Here is a 19,600-nt window from a genome sequence, read left to right on the forward strand (position 1 = left end):
CAGGAAACCAAAATCTCCTTAAGCTGTCTTGTTGGCCTCCTTTCACCATGACTTTTAATCTATGCTATCTTTTTTTATAAGAAACAGGAAGTTTCTGGTGCGGATCATTTGTTCGTAATCTTTACACTTTTTACCTCAAATCCTACCCTGTTTTAGTTTTAGAGCTAAATTATTTAGTTTTACACTTCCAAATTTTACTACTTTGACCCTCAAGTTGCTTGAAATCCAATACTTCCAGGCTTCGCATTATTCCTAAATTGTTCTTATTTGTTTGCGATTTTGAGCCTCATTTTTCTCGTAAAATTATTCTTATAAAAAAAGTGTATTTTGCTGATGCAACAAAGAACAGACTCGTTGATAGCAGGTTAGTTCAGCTCTTTCCGGTGCCCATGTGCGTCTCAATAGTAGAGGTCTCAACTGAATTTCACGCATTAACGCCAATGTTTTTTTGAAATTCACGCAATTTTGCTGAACTTTTTATCACTTGTTGCATTTTTGCGAGAAAAACTAACCAAATTTGGTCTTTCCTTTTCGGAAAGAATACACACCCTTTATAAGAATCTATAATGTCTTACATATTCTTGATGAAAATACTAAGACTGTACTATAAGAAAATCACCATCACGGAATTTACATGATAATTTTAAATTTGGATCCTAACCTAAGAATAACGTAAGAACATTTTATTTATTTTTATTTATTTTTCTAAACATTATAATTTCCTTCATCTCCAAAAATATTGGTTCTTCTTACAAGAAAAGTGTTATATAATGTATATACTGTGTGTATAAAATATATAAATAACTAACAACTCGAACAGATACGGGAAGAACGACTCATCGGAGGGAATAAGGAAAACTAAGTGATGCTCGGAATCAGAATACTGAGATATGACGTTTGGAAGTTTGTTCGATTAGTAATAATTAGACTGGATAACGGCTTGTTCGTAAGATAGTCGTCCTAGATAAATTATGGCAGACAGTAAGACATAAAATAAACTATTCTTAGATAATATCTCATGAATATATTATGATTTTATATAGGCTGAGGACTAGGCCCCGACTAGGCATAGAAACAAGACTGTGAGAAGTGTGAGAAAAAAAACTATTGTGCTTCTCCAGAAAAGTTAAGAATCCATGAATCCATGGTAGTAGGAGCACAAACCTTGGGATCCGTACTGTAGCATCTTTCGTAGGACTCAACTGCATGTGATTGGTTCGAAAGTTCATATGATTTTGAGACTTTCTTGAAAGGGGGCCCGCGAATTAGGTCTGGCGTCAAACGTTTTGTAAATGCTTATTTTATATGGAACCAGCAACCTTTTTCTACAGCTTTAAATTAGAATTTTCCTTAGCCATTACAGATATCTGAGGGTGGATTGGGCACTTGTGTTATTGACCAAATTAGATCCATAGATGCAATTTGATTTGTTTCAACATCTCAGTGTGGAAGTTTGCAATGGGCTCTTCCAGAAAAAATTCGTACATGGGGGATGGATGATATTTAGTCCGGGGGGTAGCAAAAAATCATCAAAATTTGCCTTGTCTGGGGGTAAATTTGCTCTGTCCGGGGGTAATTTGGGGTGTCCGGGGGGTCGGAAGATGCTTGTCCGGGGGGTAAAACCTATTGTCCGGGGGGCCAAAAGTCACCCTGTTCGGGGGGTAAATCACTAAAAATTGTTATATCCTCCACCCCCATGTACAATTTTTTTCTGGATGAGCCCAATGAACAAACAAAATATTTCTTAACATGTAGACGTGTAACAGAATTTCCCTTTCTGCAAAAAAAATGGCATACGTTCAAAAAATAATGCTATTACAATAACTGGTTGTCATGGCGACTTGACAACTTCTCTCTCTTGTTAGTTGCTATGACATCAATGACGTCATCAAAACCATTGAATGTTAATGATGGCTCAACACACCATATCATTTTCTTCTCCGTCTTATTTTTCGAACGTTAAACTTACATTAATAAGTAATGTATGAAAATTTCAGCATTACGTAATCATTTAACAGGGGTTTTAAACTTGATTCACACAATTTATAGCGAAGGAACTAAAAAATGACTTGCTAAATCGAACTCGAACGGAGAATCTAATTTGCTCGAATAACAGAGAGTGTTCGGATTAAAGAGAGACCAAAAGAAAGAAAGTACCTAGAAACATTAAAATACGATGATTACTTTGTCATAGTGAAGAAACAACAATAGGAGGCGGTATTAAGATAGAGGTCGGAATTTTTCTGCTTCAGTCTATTTTCGTTGCCCCTGCTGTTCGGACAATTTTTATTTTCTCCGCGTGCCTCATCTGAAAAAATGCAGTTTGGTTGCGTCATTTGATTTAAGTAGTTATCTAGTTAATTGTTATCCCATTGTAATGAATGACTTCTCTTTTCTTAAAAGAGCTTTAATTATCTCATGTAATTAGTCAGGGAATCCCCTGGGACGAGTTGTTTGTGCTGAGATGATTAATGAAAAACAGTTTCGTCATTTAATGAGCTTTATCTAGGAGTCTGGTACGAGATTCTTTTTGCTCCGGAACTTGAAAGCGACGATTAAAGTAATTAACTTAATGAGCCTTCTCGACGACGAATATCTCGTTTATAAATACGTAAATGCTGATTAAATAAAATAGATCTTGCCCACCAGACCTTTTCGTTAATTATAATTTTTATGATCACAATTAAAATCATATAGTAGTATTACAACAAATTTCAAAATCTTAATTTTGTCTTACCTGAACACGTTTTTTATACAAAAACAAACTACATGTTTTTTTTATAAGCAAGTGTATGCCCCTTGGTCAGGCTCGTGTATGCATAAGTTCTCAAAGCATACAGGCATAGATTTTGCTTATTATATGCTTATGAATTATGCTTATGATTCCCCTCGAGCCAAGTTTTTAGTGAAATTTCAGAAATTTTGTAAAAAAAATTTCAGATTTTGGGAGCAGTGGAATGTAGGAAACCGTGGAAAGGGGAAAGTCTTTTTCTTTACTTGACCGCTATCAAACCTTTTTAAACAGAAAAAAATGACAACTGGAAAAAATTTTCAGGCTGACATATATGCTTATGTTATGTTTAGAAAATCTGCAAATCTGAGCCTTCATATGCTTATAAGCGTTATGCTTATAAAAAAAACATGTATATCAGAACATTAGGCTTCAATGGCCAAAATGTTAGAGCAAGGTAAAAACATTTTAAGGCTTCGCGGACTCTAAAACCATTGAAGCCTGAATCCAAGCCTGAAAGGCTAGACTCGAGAGTCCTGGATGGGATATGAAGCGCCCGCGCGTGGTTTTTACACAACCGCCGGATTGAAAGTAAAATCTATCGCTAGATTCCAAAGAATCAAGTCCTCAAAAACAAAGGAGCCGCTAGATACAATCCGTCGTCATGGTTGCGGCGCGGTGCGTTCTGGATGGGAAATAAGTGGATTCACTTTTTCTTGCCTGGAAAAGGCTAGAGATTCTAGCCCTTTTGGCTTTAAAACTTAATGTCTAGAATACCCAATTTCTTAGGAAAATGGACTCAAAAATTGGCGAAAATAAGAACACGTTAAAAACATTTTTAGGTTTAAAACTCAAAAAGTTAAGAACACCAGAAGGCTTCACAAATTTTGGATGTTCTCATAAAAACAACGTGTAATATAAAAACAACGTGTAATATGCTAAACGGTTTTTATAAGAACATAATGCTTCAATGGTCAAAATATTTAGAACTAGTTAAGAGCAAGCATTGGGTGTTCTTATAAAGAACGTGTCACAATGAATTTGTAAGAATTTTCTTGATTCTTATAAAAAGTGCACTGTATATCTTGCGTATAGCTTCGCTCTACGGCGATGAATTTTGAAATTTCCATCAAAATGAAAGCGACCATACCATTTTTTAACGATATAAAACTACGTTCTTTTTTCATAAGAATAATTTTATATGAATAATTAGGCTCAGCAATACGAAAAATGAGAATGAATTAAGAACAGTCCTGAGCTTAGCATGGCTTGATTTTAAGCAAACTGATAGTGAATAAATTAAATAAATTAAGTAAATAAATTTTTGCCCTATAAATTAAAACAGGATAAGAACATCAAAATAAAGAAATGATAGAACAATGGGAAAACTTGAAAAATTTGTAGTTCTTATAAAAAAGAGTGTAATGTTTTTTTATGGTTTTATTTTATTTTATCAAATTTCTGTTGTTTGAAGTTGACCCTCCCACACATCCTCTATAAAGTCCCCCCCTCGAATATTTCTTAACTCAAAAGACATATTACATCTGCTTTTTATTAAAACAAAAGTTAGATTAAAACTCCAAAAAAGTTTTTTTCTGTGGAAAAAAAAAAGAAAGAAAATGATAAAACGTCACCTTAACTTGAAATTTTAGAAGAAGTTTCTTGTCTGCAAAAAAAAAAGAATGAAGAAAAATATGGTTGCACAACTTTTTTCGACTTTTCCTTATTATTTTTCAAAGATCAAAATATAAAGAAAAAAGGGAACATCTTTCGAAAGATAATTCCCTGACGTTTGTCTCCTTTGCTATTTTTCTTTTGTAATAAAAATGAGCTCCTTTCTTTCACGCTCGAAATGTCCGTTATTCCATGTTTGCAAATCTCCTTATATGGTAAGTGAAGTATTTTCCACGATCAAAGGGTTTGACGTCAGTGTAGTGGATTGGCTTGTCGCAGCTGAAGGCTAGAGTAGTAGTGCAGTTTTGAAGAGAAGGGAAGGCTGTCTGGAAGGAATTTTTAAAAATTCGGATTCATAAACATTCTTTACTGGATAATAAGACTTGGAATTTTACCTATTGCTGATTTTTGTTGTTTTGAATAAATTGTGAACACTGTTATGTTTATATGGCATATTCGTCTTGGACGCAAAGCATGAACGCCAGCCGATTTCAAAGACAACAATGTTATTTATGTGACTGTCCAAGAGCTCCTTGGGCTATTCTCAATGACTTTACTGAGCCTGTTTGTCGAGGATGTTGTAATTATGAAGGACCAGATAGAATCGAAGCAGTTATTGACTACGTACGATCCCTCAGAAAAGGGTGGGAACACCAAGTACGAAACTCGAAAAGTTTAAATTCTACGGGAACCTCGATTGGTTCAAGCCCAAGTCCTGGGGGCCACTCAAATGGATCTATTGATGCTAATGGAACTCAGTATCCTTTTTCTGGTCAGTACCACAGTTTAATCCCACATCACAGTGCAGAGCATATGCGATTCTTACACTCTGTGAAGTCTGAACAAGCACAACAGCAACAACATGCTCCTGGAGAAGGAGAGAACTTTCCCCCTAAAACTCCCTACGGTCCAAATGAACCTGGAGGCCCACCATCATCAGGAAATCCTAGAAGTGCAGAGGAAATTAATCATGATGAGCGTAGATTCATGCCACATCCAAAGGATTTACCACCGTCTTCCAGGATGCCCATTATCAGACGTCCACCTGAGTATTCTGAGTACCCTGAAGTTGTACGTGAAACACTTGAGATTCTGAACACATGTGTGCCATTTGATATCAGATTTAAAAAGGACCACAATCATGTCGGAAGGGTTTTCCTTTTCGAAGCAGCTCCAAGGACAGGAGCCACGTCATCAAACGAATATGAACTCAAACTTCACTTGGAGTATCCACGAGGCTCAGAGAGTTTTACGCAGAGTGTTTCTGCTGTTGCAAAACAAATGTATCAAGACTCTACGAAAGAGCTTGGGCGTGGCATTTCATCTGGCTTCAAATACCTTGAATATGAGGTTCAAGGAAGTCCTAGTGAGTGGCGTTTACTTGCTGATCTTATTCCTGAGGCAGTACGATTCTTCAAGGACCCGATTAGTCGTAATTTCCTTCCTATAAGAGTTACAGATCACCCAACATACCACCCAATGTTAGGTCCACCACCCTTCAACCAAGCAAAATATCGCCACAAACGTAAAGCAGAAGATTTGGAGCCGCATGTAGCTCCTTCGAGGGCCCCACGACGCACTTACAAAGAACGAGAAGATGAGCAAATTCAAAGACATTTATGGATGCAGTCTCAGGTTGATGCTTTACGTTTGTCCATGGCACATTTAACTGCTCCTCCTGAAACTATGCATATGAATACAATTCGCTCATCTGCCATGATGGATCACCCCCGTCATCCAGCTCCTTTACCTCATGCACCCATCACACCCGGGTCTGCTCCACCAACAACACCCCATCAACCGTCACCAAAAGGACCCTGGGGAGTACCAACGTCCATGGCTGCTCTGATCAGTGCAGCAGGAGCAGACACAAACCATGGAGGAACCTTACGAGAAGGTAGGAAGGCATCCTCAGAACATATAAAATCAAAATCCCCAAATAATGACAAAGAGCCTACAGAGAAAGAAAAGGATGAATCGCATAAGCTTGAGGAAAATGTTGACCGCAAGGAGTTAGGCCCTGTACCAGAAGGCCACACAAAGAAATCTGGAGGAAAAGGTGTCAGCCAGTTGAAGTGTAGTATCTGTGAGGACTGGCTTGAAGACACTCATTTTGTACAGTGTCCCTCAGTCACAACTCATAAATTCTGTTTTCCCTGCTCCAAAGACAGTATTAAGAAACAAGGACTTGGAAATGATGTATTTTGTCCTAGTGGTAAACGTTGCCCTCTCATTGGTAGCAACCTTCCATGGGCTTTCATGCAAAGTGAAATTCAGACAATCTTGGCGACTAAAGGTCGACCACAAAAGATGAAGGAAGAACCTTCAGCACCTGTCAAGGAAGAAGAAAAACCATGATTTTTTAGGATTTTAATCCAGGGGTCTGTTTTTTTTGTTCTTTATTTTTCTTTTCAAAAAAAGAAATTTCTGTAGGTTTGTTTTTTTGTTCTTTAGTCTAAAGTGACTTGTTTTTTCTTTCAGAGTTGTCTTTTTTCGCCAGTCTCGTGTGTTTTTAAGTTTTAGGGTGAATTACTTTTTTTTGTGTTTTCCTTGATGTTCTTAGAACATTTAATGTTAATTTGTGTGTCTGAAAAAGAAGAAACCCTTTCCTTTTGTACATATTATTATAACCTAGTAGTTGTAAACGTATGCCAATTGATAAAGTAATCATTTTTTAGACGAAAAAGCTTGTAATATACGACTTTGTAACATACATCAATCTGGACGGATTAAAATAACAACAATCTTGTTTAGTTCAACAAATTATGGAATTATTGAAGTTGTTTCAAATATCTTTCCTCTAATCTCGTCATCACTGATATTTGGCTTGAAAACAAAATCCTAAGTCGTCTATATCTGACTCAGTGAAAAGAAACTATTTGTGATAAAAGTTTGATTTCTCATACCCTTTGAACCCTTTGAACTTGAAGATAAATTGGGAAAGAGAATATTTACTCAACTGAGCAATTATCTTTTAGATAAGTACATATTTCTTGGTGACGTGACAGGTCACTTTACTTTTTGATACATGAGCTTTTTCTTGTGTTTTTGTTTCTTTCCATCTATCCTTATTAGTCATTTTTTCTATGAAGGTGATTAAATCAAACAATTTTCCTATTTTGTTTTCAGTGTATATCATTGGTTACTCATAATTGACTTCTTGTAATTGAGAGAGAAAGTTTGAAAGCCGCCTTTCTTTTGCCAAAACTGCCTCACTTAACACAAGATTCCTTCAAGTGACGTCACGTTAGGATTATTTTTGTCGTTTTGTTTGTATTCTCTCGCCTCGTTATCCGTTGCTTTTTTTTATGAATGAATCAAAACTTTTATATGATAAACATTGTTTACTAAATAATTTCGTGTCACTTTTACACGAAATGTTCTTAAGCTGGAGTCAAAGCCCTTCAAATAAAAGAAAATGTTCGAGTGTTATAAATGCCTCTCTCTATATATTCTCTTTTTAATGAAAAAAGGTTTGCGTCTGACTGATAAGTTACCATGGCGACTGCTAAACATCTTTCGCTGTTCAAACACAAATCGTTTTATTTCGAAATGATAAAGCAGAGGGTTTTTCTTCTTAATGTTTTTAATGAAAAAGCCTTCTTTACTATAAAGTTTCTCCTTGGTGTCGGTAGATCTCTTTTATTGAGATTTTCCAAAATATTGTTTTCGAACAAAAGTATCAAAAGGTCCTGTTTTTCTCCAACTTTAGAAAAAGATGTTCAAACTGGCCCCATGTGTGTTTCTTTGAAGGAAAATCTTTATTAATTTGCACAACATTATTACGTCATTCGAATTTTTGATATCGTCATGATCAGAAAAAGGTAGAAAATAGACAATTTTACTCCTAGGAATTAAAATTAGGCGAGCCAATTACCATGAGTAAGACTAGTTTGACCTCTTCTTTCTTATTGCGGTTTTTGAGTAAAAATAAATGGAATCCCTGGAAGTCACGATATCTGAAAATCTGTATTCACTATGAAACTCTCCATTGAAAACTCTTCATTCTTTGATCTATTTTTACGAGATGTTTTGTTTTTTGAATAATATATCATGATTACAGTGAAAGACATTTTACTATCAACGAAACAGTGATTTTCTCTGTGAATAATGGATAAGCGGCCCTTCGTTTGATAAATGACGCAATATTTTTGATTTTGGGAATGATTTCAAATTGCGCAATCTTTTGCACGATAAAGATGTACTTACATTTTTTAAGTACGCATTTTCTTTATAAGAACGTCCAAATTTTTAGATATTAAAATCAACTTTTTCCGATTTAACCCTGTTAATGTTCTTTTTTGGCATTTTGTGAATATTTTCTTGCAATTTCCTGAAAAAATTGGTATTATATGTCCTCAAAGCCTTAATGTTCTTAATTTTAACTTGTTTTTAGTATTTTGTACATTCAATCTTTTTGTTCTGATAAAAAAACGTGTTTAATCACATTTGATAGCTTTACTCTATTCAATGAGAGTTTGAATTTGTTTAGGTGGTTCCCTAACAAGTTAACCTTGAAAGACCCCTTTTTGATCATTAGGGAGTTTCCCTGTCCTCCACAAGCGATTATTTTTACCGCCTATATTTCTGAGGGGTTTTGACAACGCTCGCTAAAATGACTTTTTATGACTGCTGATATGTTCAAGTGGCTAAAAACCAAACTCATCCCCGTGTATTCCAGGCTTTATTTACGTTGACACCAGAGAATATTATCTAGCGCTGTCAGTAAGCATTAAAACGGATGATAAAAATACTGGGAACGAGGTTGACTGAAAACGCGATATTTGGAGCGAATTTATCTTCCTTGTATCATACATTACACGTTTTTTTAAATAAGAACATAATGATTCGATGGCCGAAATATTAAGGACCAGCAGTTAAGAATATTTTAAGGCTTTATGGACTATGAAATGATGCCCAATTTCTTAGGAAATTGTACCAAAATACTCGAAAAACGGTGAAATTAAGAGCATTTTTAGGCTTAAAACTCAAAAAGTTAAGAATATCCGAAGCCTTCAAAAATTTGAATGTTCTTACAAGAAAAAAAAAGTGTATCGTACAAATCTCCAATAGACGATATCGGCTTCACATGAAAACTCAGATTTGACCCCCAAAATTGCCCACAATGCTTTGCACGGAAAAAAGTTCACGGTGAAATTTTTTCCGCAAAAAGCATTGTGGGGAATAGACGATATCGGCTTCACATGAAAACTCAGATTTGACCTCCGAAAATTTCCCACAATGCTTTGCGCAGAAAAAAGTTCACGGTGAAATTTTTTCCGCGCAAAGCATTGTGGGGAATTCTCGGGGGTCAAATAGGAGTTTTCATGTAAAGCCGATATCGTCTATTATATTTTGGTAAGAAAAACCATGAAAAAGTGTCTGGTAAATTCCCTTAGGGTCTCAAAATTGGACCCTGGCATGCAGAGTAAATTGAGTCGACTTTGAGCAAATTTGGGTTAAAAACGACTAGTGCCACTTTTGGAAAGCCTGAAGAGAATCGACCTTTTTAACCGCCTTCCACAGTGGAAATACCATTCTAAAAAACGACAACTATCCGCTTCCCAGCGTTATCCTTTCAAAACTTTCTACTAACAACAGCCTTAACAGGTTTAACCTTGCCCTCCATAAGATTTGAGCACTTCAAAGTTTGAATTTTCGAACCTTAATTCTCAAAAATGTAAATGGAAAAAAGGTGCGTAAAAACTTTATTCGGATTAATTTCGCGAACCAAAGAAATTCCATAGTAGTTCCAAGAAATGGATAAAATTTACTTGTAAGAAATTAGATTATGATCCCCCTCCAGGCCTCATTCTTATCGAATCTTGTAGGTTTTAATCACCCAACACGAGTTTATGTATCGAGGGGAGATGAATCGAGGGGAACGGTATAAAGCAAAGTTGACATGTCTCCAAAATCACCGTCCACTTTGGTCGACGACTGTAAAAACACCAAAATACTGTCGTCTGTTTAGGTGAGCAAAGGGGATATAGAGCCGTACATCAACTATCGACTTTGTTTTGTATCATTTCACTTACCGTCGCCCTCGATATCCAGAGGCGTATTTAGGGTAGGTCAAGTAGGTCAAGTGACATAGTTCCGAGAAATTGAAAAACATGAAAAATTGTGAAACAGGCTTTCTTATTCCTTTTAGTGATACACAGTCCCCTTCAGATGCCATGTCTTGTATCAACTTTATCAATTTTATGCGTGCGGCAGTTAAAACTTAGACTAAAATTTATCTCCGCAGTTTTACCTCTCTAATGTTTTGCGAGTGAACCTTTCGCTATTTAGAGGCTTTTATTTTGATAATCCGAAAACCTATCTAATACCGCCCGACCCATATCGCCCCGCTTGAGTGATTTAGCAACACCCTTTTTGACCTCTTTCACCCTAGCAAATCAGGATCATATTATTACCGAGCTCAACTTCTCTAAAAATTCTTGAGGTCATCAGTTGAATGCTGTCACTCGAGCGAAGCTTTCGACCCTTATTCAATAACTTCATCGCGACAGTGGGCCAAATTGTACAACCGAGTTGAACAAAGTCCTCGACTTCTCATTTTTGTAGTAAGTTTGTCAATGTTTGGTTTTATAGTGTTTTTAGAGTACCAAATTAAGATATATATGATGGATGTGATAGTTATGAAAGGAAAGAAAGGAAAGAGAGGAAAAAGAGGAAAGGAGACAGAAGAGAAGAAAAAAGGTTCTTTACCTTCGATAATTGGAGAGTTGATATTGTCCATGTTGTCTCAAGTCTTGTTAGAGTTTTAAAAAGAGGTTTATTTCAACCACGTTTTTCGATTTTGAAAGTTCAGGGCCGTCGGAAAGATGGCCGTAGTTTTTCATCTATTGTTATTTTCTTTTTTTCTTTGTTCGGCTAGTTTCTTTTTTTCTTTTGTTCGGTTACTTGGGGTAGGCGAGTTCCGTTAGTGGGGGTGGGCGAGTTCCCTGTGGTGGGGGTAGTAAAATATATTTGTGGTCGGGTGTTCGAGGTGGGGCGTGTTTTTAATGGCGATGGTGGTGGGTGGTGATAAATAGGGCGGTCGAAAAGGGCGTGTAGAAGAGTAAGGGAGGGATTTTTTCCTATTTTCCCCTATTGGTATGTATTGGCTGGGCGTTCAAAAAAGGAGGGGGTGTGTATTGGCTGGGCCTTCAAAAAAGGAAGGGGTGTGTTTCCGGCCAGACTTTTCTTATTATTTATTTTGTTTGTCTGGTCGGGCGTTCGAAATAGTTTGCGTTTCTCGAGTGATAGGTCAAAGTTAAGTTTGTTTCCTTTTCCTCCGTTATATTTACTTTTTATGGGTTCTAAGTAGGGTCTTATAATTCTGATTATAAAGGTCATTTAAATATAACAAATTTATGATAGAAAAAAATATATATATGAAAAATATGATAGAAATAAGATTTGATAGAAATAAAATTAGAACAAGTAAAAACGGTCAATATTTTGAAAATAAGTCACAATATGGTATAATTGCATGTTCCCGGTTATTCTCTGGATTTTATTCTCTGAATTTTGCCCTCACTAATTGTTCCTTAATGTTTTTGTGTCTTTTGTATATAACAACTGGTTTTTCTGGTAATATATGTTTTAGATCTGGATCCTCCTGTACTATTCTCCAATGTTTTCTCAATATGTTCTGTAAATTTTAAGGTGCTCGTAATATTCTACAACATATGGGAGTATGTTGTTTCTTCGTATTCTCCGGTAATATGTTGTTTGTCTCTTATAGAGACAGTTCATTTGAGTCAGTCCTCTGATTTTCTTTATATTGTTATCAATAATTTTGTTGGAGTATCCGCGGGAGAGAAGGATACTTTTTAATGATTTTAGTTCTTTTCTTAGAATAATGTTGTCTGTTGTAAGTAATCTATACCTCAATGCCTGGGTGTAGATAATGTTGGTCTTAGTGTGTGGCGGATGGTATGAAGAATAGTGTAGGAGCATTTTTGCATCCGTTGGTTTTGTATATAGTTTGCTCTTAAAGCTTCTTCCATTATTGCCAATGTATATTGTGGTGTCCAGAAAATTAGCTTTTCGTTTCGAGTATTCCCATGTAAATTTAATCGTCGGTCGGATGTAAATTATTTAAATGACTTAGAAAGTATTTCAGGCTCTTCAAAGTGCCTTTCCATAAAAGAAAAATGTCATCCAGGAATCTTTTGTAAAATTGTATGTTGTTTTTGAAATTTTTTACAAGTATATGTTCTTCCTCGAACTTACCGAGGAATAATGTGGCATATATTGGCGCGACCTTAGTTCCCATCGATGTCCCGTGAATTTGTTTGTATAAGTCCTCATTGAATTCAAAGTAATTGTTTTCGAGTACAAAGAGGAATAGTGTTTGAAGTATTCTGTTGTTGGGTGTAAATTTAGGGAGCATATCCCGGTGTTTATCCATATATAATAAACAGGCTTCTATGCCTTCTTCCTTATGCCTTCTTCCTTCCTCTTTTAACTCTAACAAGACTTGAGACAACATGGACAATATCAACTCTCCAATTATCGAAGGTAAAGAACCTTTTTTCTTCTCTTCTGTCTCCTTTCCTCTTTTTCCTCTCTTTCCTTTCTTTCCTTTCATAACTATCACATCCATCATATATATCTTAATTTGGTACTCTAAAAACACTATAAAACCAAACATTGACAAACTTACTACAAAAATGAGAAGTCGAGGACTTTGTTCAACTCGGTTGTACAATTTGGCCCACTGTCGCGATGAAGTTATTGAATAAGGGTCGAAAGCTTCGCTCGAGTGACAGCATTCAACTGATGACCTCAAGAACACTTCCCATTAATCAACTGTTTCATTAATCTTGAATTCAAATCAACACAATAAACTAATACCCACAAAAATACAAAAAATCTACTGAAACACAAACTATCTACCACCTACCTACCGTATTACGAGGCAGACAATTTACTTCGTGAATACTTTTTTAAAAAAAGAGATTGCTCTCCTTGAGTCAAAAGACTCCTTTTTAGAAAAAACATATGGAGAAACTTGTTGCAAAGTCACCCTATCATCCCATATCATCCCATCGCCTGTTGATTTTGTTTGGGACCAGAATGACGAAGGTGATCTCACTATTTCGTGGAACAAGGTGCTCCAGATGAAGTTCTGGAAATGATGTTTTGCACGTGTTTAAAGAAGTGTGTCCGTGGATCGTGCCCTTGTGTGGATAACTCCCTCAAATGTACAGATGCTTGCACCAACCATGAATGTGACAACTTTCAATCAAATGAGGAACCAGCAGAAGAATATGAAATTGATTACGAGGACGATAATGATGAATGTGAGTATGAAAGTGATGAGAGTGACGATGAGGAAAGTGACATTGATATGGAAGTCAGTGAAGATGATAATTTTGATGACGATAAAAATCTCTTTTGTTGAAATTGTGCTGGTAACCAATTTTTATTTTATTTGCTAATTATACTAGTGCTAGAAACTATTTTTACGATATTTTAATAACATTTAATCATTCAAATTGATCTCAAACACTTAATATGACCAAATTAGAGAAAGGAAAGTCGTCGGCCATTTTCGGCCTCTTGGGGCCCGTTGAAGGTCCCCAAGGCCCCTTTAATTTTATTTTTATTTTTTATGATTCCATTCTATTGAAATGAAGTCCTTCTCAAAATTTGAAGCTAATAAATCAATTGCATCGAGTCTTTGTCAGATTTTACCAAAAATAGCGAAAAAAGCGAAAATTCTAGTTCTATCTTCCCCGCCCTATTTTTCTGAGAGGCCAACTTGTCATCTTGTACATTATTTTATGTTTTAGTACCCTATTGTGAACCTTTTTAAAGCATTTTCAGTATCCTTCATTAACTTTACATGGGTATACCCCGCAAGCATCAATCAAGATTCAAAAATTTCATTTTCTGACCCAAGTCGGCCTTCTGGGGCCAGCCATGGGTCCCGAAAGTCCAATTTTGAAAAAAATATTTTAAATTTTGATTTTACTTACCAAAATAAAGTTCTCCTCCAAATTTGAAGTAAAAAGAACAATTTTATCAAAAGTTATGGCTTAAACAAGTTTGCACGACCCCCAAAAACCATTAAAATTTTACCACATTTTTTGACCAACGAACCCTACATTTGGCCCTGAAAATCATATTAAGCTACCGATTTGACCAGTCCACCCGACTAATTCCATAACTAGGATGCCTAAGGATACCAAAAAACCACCTTAGGCTTACTCCCTCTCCGGAGCCCAAAATTTTGTCTAGCTGACCGACTAAAAGAAGTTCTTTGAACTTGTTTTTAAAGTGGTTTTAACTTCAGTTCTTTGCAAAAGAATATACTCAGAGTATCTCTGTATATTTTTATGTTTCAATTTATTATATTTTTTACTGCATTTGATCTATGTAACTACGTAGAGTGGTTATAGTTTGTTTTGTTGGCATAACTTTTGTAAAAAATGTTTATGTTTTTCTTTGGCTGACTACATATAAATATAGGGTAATGGGAAAATAATTTCTGTTAGATAATTTTGAATACGTCTTCGTTACTTTTCGGCTTTTAGTTTGGCTCAAAAACATTAAAAAACAGCCAAAACATGCTTAGAAAGTGACCCTCAATCATGGACCCCATCCCTTTGTTTACAATTGTTGAAACTTTAGCTGCCATTTTATTTTAAAATTATACTTCTTCGCAGAGGTCTCCGTACGGGAAATTTTTTATCAAACAGACAATGCACACAGAGTGTACTACGCTACGATAATCGTGAGATACACTCTGGTACAGAGTAGCCGATATACGGCTAAAGACATTTTTAGCTGGCGAGTGTCTACAAATATAACATTACGTAATGTTTAAATTTTCTGTGAGGCACCAAATCATAGATTGGAAAATATATTTGGATTTTGAAAAAAAAGTAGGCGGAAGGAAGTTTGCTTGTTTTTCTTCCTCCTTTCTTTTTTAATGTGGAGATTTCGTAAAAGATGAGAATTAGATTTATTGAATTTAAGTGCCCTGATGTATCTTCTGTGTGCACCAACAAAATTTTGCTTCATAAAACTACTACATTTTGATGCTTTAATTTGGACTTGCATGAGTGTATAATTTTTTACCACACTGGATTCGTTGATCACTTTGGCTCCAGATAATTGTTTTGTCAGTTCTACAGATATGTTGCAGATTATTTCAAGGTATTCTAGTTATGTACAGTACATTTTGGGGGGTCATATTGAATATTTCTGACATTACTTCTTTATGATTCTACAAAAGGGAGTGTTGTTGTTCCTTCAACAAGGGCCTTTAAAGGCTTTAAATGTTAAAACAAACAAAGAACTTTTCTTCAGCTTTGGCATTTCACTTTTTAATACTGTGTGGCCTTTGTATCTTTTCAGGTACTTAGCTTCAATTCTTTGAAGAGATTGGAGTGTTTCTGGTTGTCTTCTTTTACTTTTGTGTTTATATTTGTATTTTTTGAGCTTTGACCGAAGAGCTGATGGAAAAGTTTTGATAAATTTACAGACCAGATATCTTATAAAAGCAAAAGTCAAAAATGAATCTACAGACTGTACATAATGCGCGCATCAGATTGTTTTTTATCTTTTTTCTGTTTTGTTTTTCTGGTCTGGGATTCGAATTTCAAATGTAAACATTCCATTGAAAACGTTCGAAACGATCGTTTTTGCGCGCACATCAATGTCAATCAAATTACTCGCCAAGATTTCCTTTGCGAACCGGAAAGCGGTTGGTAGTTATTGGAACTAATTTTCGCGGGTTTTAATTTTAGCGTTTTTCGCGGTTTTTCGTCAAAATCGCGAAAATTTGATCCCGCGAAATATTTTGAGAGCTGAAAACCGCGAAAATTAATTCCCGCGAAATAAAATTTTTTCCAATTTTATCGAAATATTTGAAAAATCCCTAGGAAAATGAAAGAAAATTGTCCAAAAAAGGGCAAAACCGCGAAAATTAAAACCCGCGAAAATTCCAGAATGGAAAAAACCGCGAAAATTAAAACCCGCGAAATGCAATTTTCCGGATATTTTTTTTCGACCGCGAAAATTAGTTCCCGCGAAAATTAGTTCCAATAAGGTATACTACCTGTGGTTTTGTAGAGGTCTGCGATTCAGACTAGTAATGACCTTGAGTAACTGCTTATATATCTGGCCGCCTTTCATTTAGAGATAATATGAAGCTGAGAGACATAGCTAGAAATAGCTGAAACGACCTAGCAAAATTTCTGAAAAATCGGGGTAATAGCTATGAGGCTACGTACAGCTTCTCTGTCGAGTTTATTAAAAAACAATACTCAATTCACTTTTCCTAGCTTATCTCTTTCACAGTTTTTATTGAGAGAAGCTCAGTTTCCAGAGCTGAAATTTGCTGAAGTGACCCAGTTAACTTTTGAGTTTGATCTGAAATTTTGTGAAAGTCCAAGTAACTTTCACGTCAACTGTGATTTTATAGCTTTAATTCTTATGGATCGATTGCTAAGAATTGATCGTCAGGGTATTAAGTATAAGCACCAGTTGTCACTGCTTTAAGTTGAACTAATAATATTTATTTTTTAGCAAAAATGAAGCATTTTTCAAAGTCTTTTAAAACTTTGTTTTTTACCTGCTTTTTGGTTGTTGTTGTGAGCGGAAATGAATATATTAGAATGACTTGACACCATTTAATTACCTCCTATTCAATTCAAAACATAGAAAATAATTTTAGGGATATAAAGGCCTATAAACTCAACTATAACTCATCTATATTTCTTGTTTTGGGGAAACGGACATTGCTCCACATCAGTATCTATTTTTTTACCACAAGCGGTTAATTAGCGTAAAAAGCTAGTTAAAACGTGAGACAGGGGTATACGTTGAGTAAAAAAATTCTCATAATTTGCAAAGTACGAGTGCGATACAAACTACGTCCGTCTAAACAAAAGTGGAGTCTTGCATAGAATAACTCGGATAGCGATTAAACGAAAATGATAAACGCCTTTCTAAGAACCAGACTTGAACCACTTGGCTTCAAAAGTTTGACCTACTTGGCAAAATTCCTAAATACGCCACTGATATCCTCCGATACATAAACTCGGTACTGTCAAGACGCGGGGTGGGGGTTACTCTTTAGCCTCTATTTATCAACCGTTTCTTTCTATACAAGTGCCAGGTGTATTATCGAACCCGTTAGTGACATAGTGACGTCATCTACAATCAGATTTTTTGTCAATAAAAGGGACTTGCAAAAAATCTACAATAAAATAAATAATTTCTTTTTTTTTTTAGTCCAACAAAGACAAATACATCAGATAGTCGACAATTTCATTGCGAAGTTGATCAAATCTTGGATGTAAGTTATCTGTTACTGTAAAAAACGGCCCACCTCCCGTAAAATCACCAACAGTGTTAAGTAAATCGGTAAAATCACGACGACGAACGAAAAGTAGTGAGTTTAAACCAATCAAATTTCGTATTTTCACTAGCCTATTACATTTTTCTTCCGTCGTCGTGATTATCCTGGTATACTTAACCTCAATAATAACTAAAACTGTTGTGAAGTATGTCTTATAAATGGAGGTTCGTTCGAGAAAACTTTCCATGGGCTGCTAGGATTTCAACAGCAAATTTTCCATCTCCTACAACGACCCTACAATTATTCTCAAGCGTGGCTTTTATATAATAATTTTGTTGCTCTTTAAGTTTTTATTTTTTACTGCGGTTTGACTCCTGCAATGTGCAACGGTATTCTAGATTTGTGAAAGAGGACTTGCAAACTCAAAAAGTTATCTTTTTACTTCAGGGTACGAATGGTTTGAAAAAAAGTTTACAAGATGTTAATCGGGAAATGGTATGAGTATTATTAAAGAACTATCAGCAAAAGAACCTTGCCGCTGTGAAAATAAATTTGGTGATGGCAGTACTTCTCAATTCGATATGACATAGTCTTATTCACTGCTAATAGTAGATTAACGTCATCAGAAAGCTCTAAAGGAGTGGGCTAATTTCCCATCTGAAAGGAATGATAGTCGGCCTTTAATATACCGCATCCCCAGTTCGGCTCGACGGCCCACGTGCGTAAGCGTGAAAATATTTTGGTTTGACCCGATAATCCTTGAAAACGAGGGACTGGGTTTAAGCCTGCCACCGCAAAATCCTTGACTTGGTCTAGCGAACTTCCGTAAACAACTTCCATATGTTTCTCGACCTTCGGAGCTTTAGTGTTTCGGAAGAAAATTTCCAAAGCGAGTGCCAGAAATTGGGACCCATCGATTTATTAAACAATTAAAAGCATTCTACGTTTCAAATTAGGAACACAATGTGTCCGCCATTATGCTAGTCTAGCAAGCTAGACGACTAATTCAGACATATTAGAAATAAAGCAAAAAAGTAAATTTTAGTTTATACAAACTAAATCCCGTATCATTATTTCTGTTTATTATTAGTATTACATGCATTATAAACGTCTCCAGTCTACCATTATGCCTTTCCTTATCAAGGTGCTAGACAGAGAAACATACTATTCGTGACTCTACTCTCTTCCGTCTTCGTTGTTGAAATGATCACCAATAGTAGAGGGCGACCGACTTGTTGTAGTAGTAGTGCACTTGTATATTTTTGCTTGGAATTTCATAATCTATCCGATGATAACAATCATCTTTTTTGAATTCAATGCAATTCAATTGGAAATTTGCTTGTAACATCAGTATTTTTAGTCAGGCCTTATTCACGGCCCCGTCTCTAAATACTCTTAAAATCCTACCTATAGAAAATGTTTGAGTATGATTGAAACTGTCACTGTTGTTGCATATCTGTTTGAAGTTAACCTTTGTAATAAACCAAACCAATGTATGAGCGACCCCAAGGTTGGTTCACTTTTACAATAAAACAGAGTGACGTGTAAGACGTGTTTGCTTACATTTCAGAAAAGTATCTTGAAAGGCGACATTGACTTATCACCAGTAACAGACTCAAGTGAAAGCGAAAGAATAATCCATCATTATCAATGTCCACAAGAAACGGGTACTAGCACGACGGATCTCATTTCTGAAGAATGTCCTCTGGATAAATATCTGGTGATTATAAATTGGTCTATTAGTATTTGTAGTACAGTGGAGTCTCTTTAACTCGAATGTCTCCTTAACTCGAACAAGTTTTAGGTTCCCTTCAGTTAACAATGCCTTAAAATAAGCCATTCTTTTTAACTCGAAATTCCTTTAACTCGAACAAATTTTGCGTCCC

General features: G+C 35.7%; 2 protein-coding genes across 2 annotated transcripts in view; both read left to right on the forward strand.

Annotated features, from left to right (window-relative positions):
* LOC136811590 (TALPID3 protein-like) overlaps positions 1–19,600 on the forward strand; it is a 55,211-nt gene that overhangs the window by 11,471 nt on the left and 24,140 nt on the right. Inside the window, exons 10-12 of the mRNA XM_067068219.1 lie at positions 17,648–17,711; positions 18,162–18,209; positions 19,285–19,434. Coding sequence (XP_066924320.1) covers positions 17,648–17,711; positions 18,162–18,209; positions 19,285–19,434 — 262 coding nt within the window. The remainder of the gene's footprint in view (positions 1–17,647; positions 17,712–18,161; positions 18,210–19,284; positions 19,435–19,600) is intronic.
* Positions 4,654–7,176, forward strand: LOC136811587 (interferon regulatory factor 2-binding protein-like A). Its single transcript, XM_067068216.1, has one exon. It carries the CDS (start codon positions 4,853–4,855, stop codon positions 6,761–6,763), a length of 1,911 nt encoding a protein of 636 aa, XP_066924317.1. The 5' UTR covers positions 4,654–4,852; the 3' UTR covers positions 6,764–7,176.

The sequence above is a fragment of the Clytia hemisphaerica genome, unplaced genomic scaffold (genome assembly GCF_902728285.1).
Source record: "Clytia hemisphaerica strain Z4C2 unplaced genomic scaffold, Clytia hemisphaerica genome assembly, whole genome shotgun sequence".
NCBI classification, from domain to species: domain Eukaryota; kingdom Metazoa; phylum Cnidaria; class Hydrozoa; order Leptothecata; family Clytiidae; genus Clytia; species Clytia hemisphaerica.

Coding starts and splice junctions, on each gene's coding strand:
- LOC136811587 (XM_067068216.1), top strand. CDS start 4,853: ATGGCATATTCGTCTTGGACGCAAAGCATGAACGCCAGCCGATTTCAA.